We start from the raw sequence: 17,105 nt of genomic DNA, 5'->3' as shown, positions 1-17,105 counted from the left end.
TCATCACAAAGAATGTGGGAAAGAGAAAAGGACCGCAATACAAGAGGGTTAAGTGTCGTAGCTCCCTCAATCTCTAGATGAAACATATTTGTCTGAAATAGAGCCTCCAGTCATATCGACGGCATGGCAAGCTCCGTTCTGATGATGTCAACAGGAGATAATGACCTTAGAGAGAGAGAGAGAGAGGGGGGGGGGGGGGCGCATAAGTGCAACAATGGTTCATTTCTTTTACATTGCAGTAGCATGCTCAAAGAGTATAAAGTTCAGCTTTTTTTTTTTTCTTTACTGAGTTTTAAATTAAAGTTTGTTTCCACAGGGCCCTTTATATCACACATACAGTTCTTGCAATTCCTCAATTGCAGTAGGCAGTCTTGTGAATTGCAGTGCCAACAGAGCAAGGGCTGTACAACTTTTACACTTCGCAACCCACCATGAAGTAATCTACCTGCTGGAAGACATTGATTGACCATGACCATCAGAATGGCCAACCAAATTAAGCACAAATCTTCCCGCTGCTTCGAGCCATTGATTTTGGCACATAATAACAGGGACATCATCATAGTAGCTGTTACATAAACTCCTACCCACATGAGCAAGATCACGGAAACTAAATCTGCATCCAAGGGATAGCTCACCTGTAACCTCTGCTTCTTTGATACAAGCACAAAAAGAAAAAAGAAACTGTCACTGTTCGCTGATCAGCATGAATGTAACCAAGACAAGTTTATTCAAGTATTGGCTTTCATTTGGTAACAATCCGCTTTCACTTGCAAGTATGAAAGACAAGGACACGGATACTCCTGAACAATTTCAGTTGTAAAAAACAACAATAAACCACCATTTCATTGCCTGACCAAATTTTACAACAAGACGGCCTCCTATGCAGCACTCCATTCGTTGCTGGTACTCCTTTGACCAGTATAAATGCCATTGTCCCTTGGACTTCCGAGCTCGTAATGGAGCAAAAATGTTTCACAGCCGTAGAGCCCATATGAAAGGGCTGATGGTCGAATCAACTCTAGCAGAGGTCAGGGACTCCGAAATTCCATTGAAACTGAGAGTCTCATGCCTGCAATATGTTACATGTTCATTGTTGACTTCTCTTCCTCATGATTGGATAGCATTGTATCTTTTACTATATGGTGACAAATGATTATCATTGGGATGTCATCCACACTCTTCAAAAAGCTTTACCCACAAAGAACTTCTGTTAGAAGCATTCTGGTAGAAACCCCACCCTCCATGAGCTTCACAACCTGTGCAACCTTCCAGAGAACAAGCATTTAGAGAACCCAAGGGCTGAACAAATCCAAACCGATATTTGCCCGAGTGGCATTTACAGCCATAGAACCTCCCCAAATGCTCCAGTTTGTATCATCTCGCCTTCAGTTGAAGCAGCTCTAGTACAGTTCGCTTCCGAAAGTATTCCATGTTTTCCTGCAAGGATATAGCATACCAGCAGTGTTGCCCAAATTTTCAGACATGAAAACATCAATATCAAGCTGCACGCTTCAAGAAAGAAAGGCCCTTAGAAAGTAATGGAAACAGCAATTAATTCACTCAAGCAGAAGACAAATTACTTAAACAGGCATCTCACTCTCTTCTGAGCAAAAAGATACGTGACGATACTCACACAAGGCATGTTAAACTTGCACCTTTGTCATGTTGATCAAGTATAAAAGAAGATAAACTGTGCCGCTTTGATCGAACTAAAAAGTCATACTAGCTTAATTGCAGATGCCCAGTATTGTCCCTCCTAAAGACCAAACACAACTCAAGATTCTATACGACAACCAGAAAAGGGAGGTGGGACAAAGGTCTAACCATAAAAAACAACCAAACGTCACAACAGAGGTCATTGAGAGGCTCAACAAGTCAATTAATACTTCCACCATTCATTTTGGATAGGGCATAAGAGCAAGAGGACCCTCCGGTGCACCATGGAATGAGATCCTAGACCTAGGCTAGTGCTAGGTGCTGGAATTATGGAGAAAGTGGACATGGAATGAACAATTGTCCTTATCCAAGAGGTGATCCTAGGAAACTAAACGTAAACTATCCAGTGACGAATGCAAGTGACCCTACACACAATAACCACTTTTGTTGCAATAAAGGAATACAGGATCAGTTTTGGAAAAATCCTTTCTCCAGTCACTCATTCGCCTATTTGGACTTTATAATTAAACTAAAGCAAAATCTTATGATTCCATGCGTCAAAATTGAGAAAGTGAGGTTTTGCATAGATGGAAGCTACTTAATACAAGTAAAACCACTCCTAGCTTCCCTTAAGCACTGAGCCCATGTACTTTGCCTGACCGCCCTCAGTGCCCAAATGATGAGGCCTCACCAGCTGCCCATAATGCAGATGGGGAACCGCCCACATCAGCTGCTCATGAGGCAATTCCTTGGAACTTACAAGAGGGTCTAAGGAAGCTTTTGAGAAGCTACCCACAAAGTGCTTCAGGCGATCCAGGCAACTGCCCTACAAGGTGAGCTCCAGGTACCTGCAAAAGGGGCTCAGAGGAAGCTTCTTGACGTTGCCCCCAAGGTGTCTATTCATAAGGGTAGGGATTTCCTCGAAGAATCCCTAGTTGGCCGGCTGAAGAAAGAGCCCAAGAATCTAGGAGACAATATTCAACCTCCTGTGAGGAAGCTACTAAAGGAGGCAAGTGAAGCTTCCAGGGAGTTGTCATCAAAGTGGCCTGACTGGTCTGTCCACTGCTGTATATAACTATTGCTAGATGCAATGGCTCAGGCTGCCCTACTGGATCTGGATGGAGGCACCCAATAGGGGCTGTTGCTCCTGTAACAGTTGGAGTATCTTGCCAGCCGAATGGCCTGCAAAAAGCCCGTTCACAAGAGCCTGCAAAGCACTGCTGAAGCTGCGCTCATAGTTGCCCGAAACGGCATTTCCAGCCCCTCCGAAACGCTCTGCCATTTCTGATCATTTCAGCGTTTCTGTAGTGAGTGAGTGAGTGAGTGAGTGAGTGAGTGAGTGAGTGATCATTTCAGCGTTTCTGTAGTGAGTGAGTGAGTGAGTGAGTGAGTGAGAGTGAGTGTGAGTGTGAGTGTGAGTGTGAGTGTGAGTGTGAGTGTGAGTGTGAGTGTGAGTGTGAGTGTGAGTGTGTGTGTGTGTGTGTGTGTGTGTGTGTGTGTGTGTGTGGGGTATTGGGAGCGGAAATATGCAGTCACACACACACAGACAAATTCAAAACTTCAGTGAATACGTGGCGGACGATCATGCCAAAAGATGTACTCTTTTGCTGAAATGGAAGTCTAAGTAGTATGCTTTAGTGTTAAACTCTTGATGTGAATCGTGATAAGCTAATAATGGATAATTGATTGTTGTGAAGTGAACCTTTGACGTACGAATGGTCAAGTTAGTGGTAACAAATTTACATAATTGTTATGTTAACTTTTGTAAGTTTGGTTAGAACTAACATCTCTTTACAATATACTATCTTGCCTGTTTGTAAGTTTATCTATATTCGCATTTCCTGTTTCCCATTTCCTCCCGGACCCGAAACACCGTTTCTCCCGTTGCCCAGCCATTTGTTTCCCCATTTCCGAGACTCCTGGCAACTATGGCTACACTGCAATTCCCTCAAAGGGGGTTGAGAATGGCTGTCACAGACATGGTCTTCGCGCGCATTCAATACCTGTACCAACATGGCTGGGCCACATGCAATGCTAGCATGACAGCGGTCCTTCATGGCTATAACAGCCAGCAGCTCCAACTGTCACATGACTCCTGGCAACAACCACCACCATCCAACGAGAATGCATGGAGACCAGAAGAAAGAAAAAAATGCATACAAGAGATTCCCACACCAACTGGCATGTGCCCTCCGTGTATACTTACGCCCCATATCACCCTACCCGGGAGTAGAGTAGAGGGCATGGGCTCGATCTGGCACATGCACATAATATTACACCCAAGAGGACTAGGAAAGCCTAGGAGATCTGGATTCGTGAGATTGTTCACACGACCTGCATGCCCAGACAGATCCATTAGCTTAGTTAAAGCCCCTGCATTCTTTGCATAACCGATACAGCCGGCCAACCAGCAGCTCACATGTTTGCAGCCACGGACCTATAGGAACAGCCTAGCATGATGTGGAGCGTGTGAATGTCTCAAATATGGTGTCTTTACAAATATTGTTGGTGGAGACTCATTAATGGTGACTTGGCACAATCAGTGGTGGTTTTTAAGGAATTAATGATTCTTATATGTCCTGGTAGACCCCAACCTTATTTACAAAGTAGGAGACCTTTAATGTGCATTCTCGAGACCAGAGTAGCAGAGCCTAGTAGCCAACAAGCTTAGCATTAGTGGACAAGAAAGGAGTACTCCGCCACAAGGGTGTTTCCCTAGCCAGTTAATCTAGTGTTACCGCAAGACCACTGCAGCCTGCTACAAGCAGCGTGGGGCAACCTCTTGCCAGCATCTTACCTACTCAGCCTAGGGGACCCATCTCAAAAGCTGGTCGCCCTCATTAGACCCTGTCAAATCTGGATTTTAAACCATTACCGTTCAGAGAAGCCAGCCTAAAAGCCTATCTAAAGCAAGAGCAGCCCAAGGGAAGCCCATATTTCTCCCCTCCATCTGTGTTCTTGACAACCACTACTCAGCCATCAGATCTGAGCATAAGCAACCCCATAGATCTTACAGGAGCCAGCTACAGGTTAGTTCAAAAACTTTGGTTTTTAAACCTGAGCAATTACAGTCAAGTGGAACACAAACCAAGATCCATCTTCCGGCTACCTAGATCACCTGTGGACAAGGGCAAACCTGTCGAACTAACCACCCAACCATAGCCACCATCCAATAGCAACCCCTATCTTAAGCAGGAGTCCGAGGATGGAGGCGTGAACCTGAAAGCCCGTGCATGGCATTCCACACGGTCTCACCCCTTTGGCATGTGTGAAAACCTAGTGACGTGGCAGCATATTTGGCCCTGCTGACGTGGAAGATTTTTAACAGATTTCTTGGGTGGATTATTGGGGTCAGTTGGTCTTAGGCCAAGTTGTAAATTGCATATGCTTTTACCTGCTTTTAGGCTCTAAAAACTGTAAAGTATGTGGCCAAAGCGCCACTTCACTCTCAAGTGGTCTCCGGTTGTACAGAAAGTCATTTATTGAAATTAAATTTAGTAAAGAAACACCGTCAAGGGGGGGACCAACACTCCAATAAACAACTCCTCCAGTTGTGTGTGAGTCTTCGGGGGAGCGGCAACTCTATCGCCGGTTCTTCTCCCTCTTTATTTATCCCACCCAAATTGACGATCCCCTCTCTCTCTATCTCTATCTCCCTTATAAGGTCAAAAACATTCACTCAAAACAAATAAAAGAACTCGGTAGTAGTGCAACCGAGCAAAAAGTGGTGTTATGCTAGTGTGATAATGATTCGCTGTAACATTTATCATCCACTGCATAAGGTCAAAAACATTCACTCAAAACAAATAAAAGAACTCAGTAGTAGTGCAACCGAGCAAAAAGTGGTGTTATGCTAGTGTGATAATGATTCGCTGTAACATTTATCATCCACTGCACAGATCCGTCAGGCTGTCCATCACTATCCCATGACCTCTAGGCTCTCTGGGTTTTGTGCATGTTGCAACTTGCCATGCCTCATGTAAGAGAGCAGGACGATGCTCTTGTTGCAAGGTACCCCTGGGGATCCCTCCTGCATACATGACGTGACACAAGCTAAACACATAGATACAACAACATTAGGAATAGAAATCTTACTCAACTCCTAGCTGAATAACCTTACTAGTTCCCCCTCGAGACTAGGAGCCTGCAACTACTCCGGCCGAGCGCCACACTTAATACCTCATTTTCTATACCACTTGTGTCCAGGAAAGCACTCACAACGGAGTGTAGTGCAAGCCTTGAGATCACACAAGATAGGTCCCAACATGCCTTTTTGGCATGGCATCACAAAGTGGTACACTAGAATGCAGATTTCTCTGAAGAACTTGGAAGCAACGCAATAACAAAGTTGATTGCTACCTTCGACCATTAAAGACCACTCATTATAACCATGTAGATGACTTACAACTTGTTTAGAACGTCCTCCTTGCAGCAAGAGAGGTTTTGTGTCAATTTCTCAAATATACATCATGATAATCATCATGAGAAGTGTGGAATGATGCCTCCATGCACGAGGTAAAACTCAGCGTAATTGCATGATCATTTGCTGGAATTATACATTGAAAATTCTATGGACTGCTCACTTCCTCAATGGTTCTAACAATTACAGGTCACAACAGCCAGACACATAGATTACAAATTAATGCAGATCCTACTCCACATGACAGCAGACTAGAAACACACTTGTCAAATGTAACTCTATAAACATACCTGTGTGAACTTCAATTCCTCACCCCGACTAAGAAAATCAGCATACTTGATCATGAACATCCCACAATCACACCTGAAGTGGCAAACCAAACTAGTTAGCTATTTACATTCATTCAACAGCTCAACAGACCCCACAAACGTTTGAAACAAGCCAATACGTTTCAGAAAGAAAGAAAATTCTCTCTCTCTCTCTCTCTCTCTCTCTCTCTCTCTCTCTCTCTCTCTCTCTCTCTCTCTCTCTCTCTCTCGTGCACATCTAACCCTATGTGCATGTGGACAAGCTGTAACTCCTACTTCTAGGGTTTAGGTTAGCCTAGGAAGTGTTCCGGCACCATTGTGAGCCTGAACGCAGGATGCGCATGTTCAGGCACTTTACATTGGTTGCATACCCTCTGATTGCACATGAGCATAGCCAATGTCTGCTGCGTGTAGGCATTGGGGAGTGTTCCCATACGCTTGCATTAGTACCCAGCCTAAGTATTTATCTGCATGTGAATCACCTCTTATTAGTGGGTCATCAACTTATCAATAAGTGACATTTTTGCATCATTTTTAGAATCGTGGGATTTTTAAGTTGGATTGCCCGACCCAGCTTTTACCCCATATATAAGTGACCCTAGGGGTCACTTCTTAAGCATAAGTCAGTACCTCAGTACCAGCACCAGTACCCACACTACCTCAGCACCTCTAGCGTTTTTGCTAGCAATTCCGCCATAGCACCCATGGCGTTTTTCAATCAGCACATTCAGCCCACCAGCGTTTTCAGCCATGAGCAGATTGCATCGTCTTCAGTTTTCAGATTTCCGCACCAGATCAGCCAGCATTTTCAGATTTAGCCCTCAGCTCAATTTAACGGTGAAGGAAAGGATAGAAACTTTCCTACAAAAATGCAAGACCTTCATAGATTAAAAAATACCCCACCTTAGTATCAACCACTTGAAGCTAGTCTGTCATTGGGGCCAAAAACTTACAAATGGTGCAAAAGTCTCAAAGCATTAGAAAGATTCCAAGGGATTGGGCTCAATTTGAAAACATTTTTGTGAAAGTATTTCTCCTTGAAAATGAACCAGAAAGAAACCAAGAGGATTGGGATAAAGTTATGCAACGGGGTAGGCCTTTGCTTGCTTACATTGCACAGTATAGAGAAATAATCCTCAAGCTTTCATGCTTTATATCACTCTTACAAAACAAGAGGATTTATACGGGGATTAGAAGGACACTTCAAGCTACATGTGAAAAGAAGTGCACCTAAAACTTTGGAGGAAGCAATTAAATTTGCACAAATTTATGAAGATAATACTCGCTTGACAGCTTCTAATCCCACTCAGACTGAGCCCAAGTCCACAAAGACGGGGGTACCACGCGTGGCCTTTTCTAAAAATAAAAAGGAAATTTCCACTTAATAAGGAGGGTAATCCATTGTTTAAAACTAGGGTGGTAGCAGGACCTAGGTTGAACCAAGAGGATTTTTCAAAGGCTAAAAAAGAAAACTTGTGCTTCACTTGTTTTTCACCCTACCATTCTCAATGTAATTGTCCAAAGAACAAAAGAAAAAAGGATGATGAAAAAGGTAAAGGTCCTGACAAGAACCATAAAGACCGACAAATCCATGCGATTCAAATTGTCAGGTGCAACGGAAGTGTTTGTGGATTTAGCTCGGATCTAGTACTCCGCACAAACACAAGGGACACTTTACTTCACTTGAAAGAACTGAACTGAACCGAATGAAAGAGAGAGAAAAGAGAGGACACCGAATGTCGGGTCCCAAACCCTCAAGGGCCCCTTGTTGCCAAAGCAAGTACTTTCTTTATTCTATGGGTCTCATGATCCTTATGCAAAGCTAGGCATAGCCAAGTCAAGCGTAAGGGGTACTAACTGCTAGGATATTGTGTCGAAGACGGTGATGACGACGACGTCGACGACGACGTGACTAAATGCCAGAATCTGCTAGCGGTGTCAATGGTAAGGGGTCTGCAACCACGACGAGGCTAGACTGAGGTTCTGCTGGCTGTTCTGGGCTGAAAACGTTGGCTTTTTGGGCTGAAAAGGCTGGTTTCACTTCACTCAAAACGTTGCTGAGAAGAGGGCTAAAAACGCTGGTTCACTGGTCTTCACTGGCGTCGTGCATGTCGAGCCAAAGTGACCCGAATCCTCTGATGCAGCCTCCGTCGATGCTGTGTAGTCCTCCGCAGTCGTGGGCGTCTGGATCTCCCCAGCTCAATCGCTCGGTCGATCAGTATGCCTCTGGTGTAAAGCGACGAGCTCTGCTGTGGTAGTAACTCCTCCGGGTGTCCAGTGGCAGCTCTAAAGAAGTCTGTGATCGGTCTCTGAAACTGCCTAGCCTCTCCTCTCAGCAGGCTCTCTCTGTGTCTGCACAGCTCGAGCAAGAACAAACCCAGGCATCTCTGATCCTCCTACCGCATGACTCTAGAGAATGGTCCAAAGCCCTCTCTGAACAAGCAATGGAAGCGGCCCCGTATCTCGTAGTAGACGGGGGAGTGGCATGTGTAGTGCAACTCTGTCTCAGGCTCGATGTCACACAGGGGGCATGTCCTGGCCTCTGCTGGTACTCCGCTGTATCTCCCAATCTCGATCCGCAGCTGGTGTGAAGATGTGCGCATCTGGCCAATAGCACATCGTATCCCATGAGACAAGTGGGTGTCCATGTATCTGGGCCTCGTCACAAAACCATGCTTCGTAAGCTGGAGGAGATGCTCTTCGTAAGCTGGAGGAGATGCTCTCTGTAGAAAGCCATCTTCGTGCCCAGCTCCTGTGCTAGCTGTATCCATGTCCTCTTGGTGTCTAGCTGAGTCAAGTCCTGGCGAATGAGCCTGGTGATCTCGGACTGTGTAAGAGTCAGAGAGGGCGCATCTAGTGACTATTGGAAGGGAGGCAATCTGTCTATGCTGAACCCATGCGCCTGAAACCATGATGTCATCTCCCCATACCAGCATGTTGTATCTCCCAGCATGGCTAACTGTCGAGAGGACTCAAGTGCAGGCGTGCATATCTGTCTCTAGGAAGTTCCCACATGCGGTGTATGAAGGAGACAGATCTCGTGAGCGCCTCAACCACCAGTGGGGGGGCATCTAGCTCTGCTCATACAATAGCACGTGGTACTGAAGCCTTGGCTCTAATGAGCCGCAAGATCATAGAGACCAGAGGCTTCTCCATGTCCCCCCATCCATCACTACGGCATGTCCTCCCGTGATGATCCAGTGAAGGTCCCCAAATCTCAGCTCCATAAAGCAATGCAGAAGCCGCCAAAGAGCCAGAGCTTCGTCCGAGGCTCCTGAACTGAACCTATGAACACATCCTTTCTAATCTACCCAATGTTGCATGGGCTCTGGTCAATCTAGTCTCTGTTGCCCTCCTAAATGAAAATGCTGGCCCACTAAAAACCACTCCAGGTAAGTGTAAGCATCTGTATACTCGACCTTCTCCTGGCCGTATATGAAGGCGGGCGCTGACCTCCTGATCCACTGTGGGGTGGTATTAAATACCATGACCTTGGTTTTACCAAGGTTGACAGACAAACCACTTTCCTGGGCAAACCTATGCAAAGCATCCAAGTGACGTTGCATCCCCTCCGGAGAGTCAGAGATCAACACAATATGATCAGCATATAACAATAGTGGAGTCCATGTCCCTGCTAGCTGTGCACCTCTATCACTATCTCTCTCAATGTAGTCAGAAACCTCATCTACATACATACCAAATAGAGTAGGAGAGAGCGGCAGCCCTGCTTCACCCCAATAGTGGAGTAAACCGGTGTGGATAGACCCTCTGGGGTGCGTACATGCCCCACTACTAACCTGTATAATGCCATGACCCCCCAAATGAGCTCTGTGGGTACTCCCATTTGATGTAATCTACGCATCAATCTAGCTCTCGGCAGTGTGTCAAATGCTTTGCGGAAATCCACAAAGCTACAATAGATCCGTCTCCCACGCGATCTCCCCTCCTCAATGATGGCTTTGAGTGTCAAGATATGGTCAAGAGTAGAAAAACCCCTCCTAAAACCTGCCTGCCCGGCTGCGCGTTTCCCCTCCCTCTCTGCCCATCTACTCAGCTGCTGCTCAAGAATAGATGCGTACAATCATGCCAATGTGTGTCCAATCATGATAGTGCGATAGTTCCTAGGCTCCATAGGGTCTCCCGACTTGAAGATAGGTACAATAGTAGATAGGCTCCAAGTATCAGGCAAGCCCTCACACATGGCACGGTTAAACATAACTGCTAGAAGCTCTGCTAGTAAATATTTGGCATGCGTGAAATGCTCAGCCACTAAGCCATCATGATCATATGCTCTCCCAGTCCTCATCCTGTCAATGGCCTTCCTCACCATCTCAGCGGTGAAAAAAGCACATGTGTGTGGGCATGGATCGGGGGGGTCGGGAAGGGGGGGCTGCTCAAGGACTGTGTACAGAGATGATGCATACTAGCCCTAGGCCTCTGTAGAAGTGATGGAAGGGGGAGGGGAGTGCTCATGGAAGAGCCTCCATGCCTCACGTGAGTCCTGACTCAAGAATAGCTGGTATAGATCCTGCTCTAGGCGAGCCAAAAATGCCCTCTTCTTCCGCCGCACTAGGCGTCGTAAGTCAATCTGTGACTGCCTGTGAGTGATGTCCCCCAAAAGCACCTCCCTCTGAAGTCTAGCTCTAGTGTCCCGGCATTCCTCATCATATCAACTGTTTTGGGGCATGCTCCCCGAACGGCGTCTCTACTCAGGTTGGGTATGTGGGTATGCCTCTGCTGCTACATCATGTAGTGTCTGTGTCAATATAGTAGTAAGCTCCTCCGAAGGTCGCCCTGGCTCCTTTGTGCACAGGCATCTGTAGATCCCATCTATGTATACAGAGTCCGTCTCCCGTGGTGAAGATGTAGCGAGTAGGGGCTGCTGCCCGTAGTCTGGGTGCTACACTAAACTGAAAAGAAATGGTCAGCGACACAAGAGCATGATCCACTACCACACCAACAGGTCTGGGTCCAACCATGAGGTCCTGGATACTAGAGATGAGGCTCGGCTGTGCCATGACATAATCCACTGTGCTGGCTCCATGTCTGTGTGGAAAGCATGTAAAACCCCCCGCAGCAGGAAATCTCTGTAGGCCATTCAAGATGGCCAATCCATGTGCAGTCCCCATGTCTATCAAGTGTCGTCCATACTCAGTGTGTTCTCCATCCTGTGATAGTCTGGATAGGCCCGTCTCTGCAACATCCAACTCTCTCAGCATCTCCTCTGAAGTATCATAAAATACTGTCCGATGATGGGCTGTCCTAGCATTGAAATCCCCTAGAATGATGATGTCACCATCTCTAGAGAACTCCCATATGTCATCATCCAGAATAGAGAAGGGGGACTGTCCTCTGGGTTCGCCCACTGCATCTGCTTTTCCGATAACTGCTTCTGTGACAAGAAGTAGCGTAAACTATGATGGTCTGTAAAGAGAGTAAAATCCGCTTTGAGTAGGTAATGCTGCCAATGAGTAAGAGCATGGATAACCGCCAAAAGCTCTTTCTCATAAATCTGTGCTATCAATTCCGGCCTTGAGAACAATCGGCACTCGTAGGCAATAACATGGCCTTCTCGCATTAAGACCGCACCCAGACTACGACCACAACCATCACAATATACTTCAAATGACTTCTGCAAGTCCGGCAAAGTGAAAACTGGTCCCGTAGTCAATTTCTCTTTCAATGTCTGAAAGGCAGTCACCTTTGTGGGTCCCCACGAGAAAGGGACTCCTTTCTGTGTCAAGATATGCGAAGGGGAAGCAACCTCTGCAAACTTTCTAATGAACCGCCTGTAGTATGAACACAATCCCAAGAAGCTTCTAACTTCATGGACATTCTTCAAATCAGGCCAATCACGGATTGTCTCTATCTTGGCCGGATCTATCTGCACTCCTGCTGTTGACACAATGTGTCCCAAAAGTGTATCTCTGGTAGGAAAAATTCACTTTTCTTCGCACTAATCACTAGCTTGTGATCTCGTAATGCCTGAAAGACCTGAAGCAGATGTTCTCTATGTTCTGCCTCATCCTTGGAGAAAACAATGATGTCGTCAAAGAAAGTGCCAACAAATAGTCTGTACTCTCAAAAAATCCTGTCCATCATCCGGTTAAATGTCACAAGAGCATTGGTTAGGCCAAAAGGCATCACCAAAAACTCAAATAACCCATAAGTTGTTCGAAAGGTTGTCTTGTAGACATCTCCCGGCGCGATTCGGATCTGATGATATCCACTTTTCAAGTCGATCCTGCTAAAGCACGAGGATCCCTGAAGTCGGTCAACTATATCATCGATTCTAGGAATCGGAAATTTATTCTTGATGGTAATTTTGTTGAGAGCTCTATAATCGATGCAAATTCTCCAAGATCCGTCTTTCTTCAAAACCAACAACACTGGAGAGCAGTACGGTAAAGTACTAGGTTGGACAAGACCCTTTTCCAAGAGGTCTTTCACTTGGTTCATAATTTCGTTTTGGGCTCGACTCACACAGTAAGGTGGCCGGTTCGGTGGTGTGCTTCCAGGAATCAGATCAATGGTATGATCTTCAATCAATGGTATGATCTTCAAGACAAGCGGGTGGTAACTCGCCTGGCAGGCCTTCTGAGAAGCAATCGGCATGAGAGTGGAGAAAATCTTGGCGTTCTTTATCAAGTTCACACATGTTTGTCCTATTCTCATCACTCAACTCTTTCATAAAGATCGAGTAAACCAACAGAGTGGATTTCATTAACTTTGAAATGGCCGAAGCCGATACAATAGGGACAGACTCGCCCTTAAGTTTTATATCTAGTACAATGGTTCTGCCCTTCTCTGTGCTCAAAGTCGCTTTTCTCGCCCAATAGTCGACCACGACATTATTCTTGTGGTACCAGGGAATTCCCAAGAGGACATCACAACCCTCCAAAGCCATTATGTAGAAGTCCTCATGCCCCAAATACCCCTGACAACGCAACCGAAGTTTGCCAATGACAGGTGTAATGGCTACGTCCCTGTTGGGTGCCGCTAGAATTGCCTCTGCTAGTGGTCCCATCCGATCTGGTGTGATCTCGAGTCGTGCCGCCAATTCCGGTGAAATGAAGTTGGCCTTGGCTCCTCCACAAAGAAGATCAGGGCTTCTTGGTCTTTCACTTTGCCCCAAGCTCGGCAAAGTTCTGTACTCTCGTCCATCGTGCTGGGATCCGTACCCACGCAATCTGGAACCAATCCTGTTTTCATCTTGCCTTTTCTTCCACGTTTCTCAGCTACTCTGGAACTCTCAGGCCTTTCATCGTCCTTGTCGTTCTGTTCTTTCTGCACTTCGCGGAGATATGCCCAGTTTCCCCGCATCCAAAGCACTTCCCCTCCTTGATCTAGAGAGCTCTCTCTTAAGGAGTGAGCTTGGGTCGTGCATCCTTTTCTTTCTTTTTTGGGTTGCTCTTCCTGTTTCTACTTTCATTTTTCGAAGTTTGTTCGGCCCTTCGCGTCATGATCTCATCTGTGGGGTATGTCAAACTGCCTGAGTAAATGGCAAAACCCCGTTTCACATGAGTCATCAACTCCTGAATGGAAGCTGATTTTTGTTCTAAGCAGTGATCTCGGATCTCTATAGGAAGACCCAAGGTAAACCGCACATGGGCAACCACGTCACCAGTTTGTGACAGACCTAGCTTACCTTTCTGTTCGTTTCTTGTGCCTTGTGACATGTTGGTAGCCACGTTGGCCTCCCTCCTTCACTAGCACCTCTATCTGAATCGTTAGAATTCTCTGATGAACCATCAGCTAATTCCCTTGCTTCATCAAAACCCTCAGATGCACTATTATTTGATTTTCTTTCTTCTCTGGAATCCTCTACTAAACTTACATATGGTTCCCTTGGTTCGTCGGATCCCTCAGATGCACTATCATCTAATTCCCTTCTCTAGAATCCTCTGATGAACTTTCATCCTGTTCCCTTGATTCATTCTCATCAGTGGAAGCCCAATTGAGGTGAACACTAACCTATCCGTAGGATAAGTCAATGAGCTGGCATGCATATCAAAACCTTGTTTGGCATGTCCCATAAGTCTCTGAATAGAGTCCAACTTCTGTTGCAAACAATACCGTCAAATCTCTTTTGGCAAACCACAACAAAACCGCTCAATCTGGTCCCTCAAAGTGACCCTCCAAAACGAGGACACTAGCAAATACGTATCCCAAAACCTCTTGCAATAGTCATCCACGTGTCTTTCTTAGTTGTTTTCAGATGATGATAAGCCGTAATGACATCTTCTTCTATTATTGAGGCAAAAGCAAAAATTCTCTTGAATTTTACCCACTTCTTAGGTGCTTCTCTACGTAACAACAGAGTAGACCACCAATTTCCTTTCAAGTAAGATGCCGCCCTTAGCACCTTCGAGCATTCTGAGAACCGACCTCCCGAGAAGGAGGCATTAAACTGCCGCATGAACTCAAGGGCTTGATGGGTGTCTTAGTAGCCTAAAACCATGTCAAACTTGATTGCTTGATCCCCATTCTTGAACTTGCCAAGTGCAGCAGAATTGGAATGGTGAAGATCTAGGTTTTACACTTTACACAAATCCTTTACTTCCTTTCCTTGCATTAGTGATTCCTTTTAGGTTCCTTTTACCTTTCCCTGAAGAGAGGGAATGAGAGAGAGCCGTAGAGATGTGTAGAGTAGAGAGAGAGAGAAGAGAGGAGAATGACACTCGATGGGGTCCGACCAACCCTCTCAAGGTCCCCCCACACCATTGCCAATGCGGTATTTGCTTTTGATTGCATAAATGGAGTGTACACATATGCAATACCTCAAGTGCAGACTCTACTAACTCGAATGTTGAATGTCGTCGCCATAACTCTTCAAGGTGAAGCACCTCTAGGACTGATTTGATGCACCTTTGGATCCGTCTCGATGTGGGGTTGTTGACGGCCACCAAGGGGTAGATCTGGGGCTGATTTGCGCTCCCGATGTGAGAGGAAACAAGGGCAGAAAGCTGGCTGCAAAAACGCAGATCTCGCATGTAAAACGTAATAAATATGTCGCATGAATCAAGGCTAAAAACGCAGCTAATGATGGAGCAAATGATGTACAGCGATGTGAATACTCCATGCGGCGAGAGAATCGCCGGGAGAGAGGCTCAATGTGTTGCCAAAAGCTCCAAGCTACAGCAAAGAGACTAGCGTTAGCAGATCCGTGGCTCTGCCGGCGAGGGAAAGGGCTGAAAACTGAAAACGCTGGCTGCTATGGCTGATCTGGCGCGGATGCTCACGATGAAGGTCCAAAACTCCAAGGGGCTGATCTGCAAAAACATTGGGCTGATCTTTGGCGCTGGCTCATCTGATCCAAAACGCTGGCTCTACTGCTCCCTTTTTAGGGCAAGATACTGGTTATAAACTTTTTTATTATTTAAGACTTAGGTAGGGCAAACTTGGAAGACGAAGTTCTAAAAATGAATGATTTATTAATAAACTTGACTTCAGCTAAGTTTCTGAGTGAAATGTTGCCCATCGGAGAATCCGATTGACGCGGGGAATGGCTCATTGCATTCCTCTAACCTAAAACTACATGCATGTCATGCCAAATGCCCACCGTAGTGTAACAACACCTATCAAAACGCATGTACAAACCACTTATGCAAGAGGGTTCGAAAACTGGAAAACCTAATCTAATGGACTCACCTGGACATGCAAGTCCTACGAACAGGCTCACAAAATTGCCGATACTACTACTCCTAGGAGTCTAGACACTCCTATCTAGGACAAAGGGAAAAATTCGCTCTAAAAGTCAATGAACCATGTCCGCTTTGTACATAGAGCCATGTGCACGTGACAGAACTCCTTGGTCCTCTAGTTCATTTTCTCACTGTTAGAAGAGGACGAGCTCTCCTCCTTTGAGCTGCTAAATGGCCTCCTGTGCCTTCTTGACTTTTTCAAAAATCTGCTTTTCTTGTTTTTCTGGCTTTTTATGAGCTTCTTCCACCTATTTACATCCTCTGTGGAACTACACGACGACGAACTGTCAAAACTCTCTCAAGCCGAAGAAAAATTTGGGTCCTCCTTACCACCTCGAAAGTCGGCTTCCGGCCCAAATAACAACAAAAATCCGTCGATTTCCTCTTCCAAGAGTGCTTTAAGCCTTTCCTTCTCTAGTTCATCTTCTTTTCAAGAGCTTTGTCAAAAGCTTTCTGCGTATACAATTTTTGCCTTTCTGCACTCGGCTTTCCTTTCACATTCTTTACTGTCTTGAGAGGAGAATTGACGGCATCACCCCATCTCGAGTAAATCTCATTAACCAAGTAATCCTTCATGTGTTTCACATATATCAAATCTTTGGAGTACTTGATCAATCTTTAACAACGTGTCAACCTACAATTGACGTTTGTACTCTGTTTTGTCGAAATTCCCCGTCATAAATTTGCAAAAAGCTCCATTGGTTTCTTCAATTCCCATGCTCGGTTTCAACTTTTCTTCATCTCCCCACTGACCAACAATCATACGGTTGTGGTCTCTATTGGATTCTCCATGAAAACCCATGTGTGCTACAGAAGGGATCGAATCTTCCGTAGAAGAATAGTTATGAGCTCTAATACCATTGTTACAGGCTTGGACACACCAAGTGAGAATTCAATAGCAACACACCAACACAAACTGTAGAATCGTTGAACTTGACTAGAGAGAGAGAATGAAAGAGAAAGAGAGAAGGAGACTCGACACGGCACGACACGGCACGACAGAGTTCCAAGCCAAGA

At 45.6% G+C, this 17,105-nt stretch overlaps 1 protein-coding gene across 1 annotated transcript in view; it reads right to left on the bottom strand.

Annotated features, from left to right (window-relative positions):
• Positions 1 to 207: 207 nt before the first annotated feature.
• The window catches only part of LOC147440497 (uncharacterized), a 42,160-nt gene continuing 25,262 nt past the window's right edge, over positions 208 to 17,105 (bottom strand). The window contains exons 8-9 of the mRNA XM_086530217.1: positions 6,367 to 6,439; positions 208 to 1,437 (exon numbers count right to left, since the gene is read on the bottom strand). Of these exons, the coding sequence (XP_086386343.1) occupies positions 1,375 to 1,437; positions 6,367 to 6,439 (136 nt within the window). The 3' untranslated portion in view covers positions 208 to 1,374. The remainder of the gene's footprint in view (positions 1,438 to 6,366; positions 6,440 to 17,105) is intronic.

This window comes from Adiantum capillus-veneris, chromosome 15 (genome assembly GCF_014529385.1).
Source record: "Adiantum capillus-veneris isolate H3 chromosome 15, ASM1452938v2, whole genome shotgun sequence".
Taxonomy (NCBI): domain Eukaryota; kingdom Viridiplantae; phylum Streptophyta; class Polypodiopsida; order Polypodiales; family Pteridaceae; genus Adiantum; species Adiantum capillus-veneris.
The sequence above is the reverse complement of the archived record's forward strand: the minus strand, read 5'-3'. Positions and strand labels throughout refer to the sequence as shown.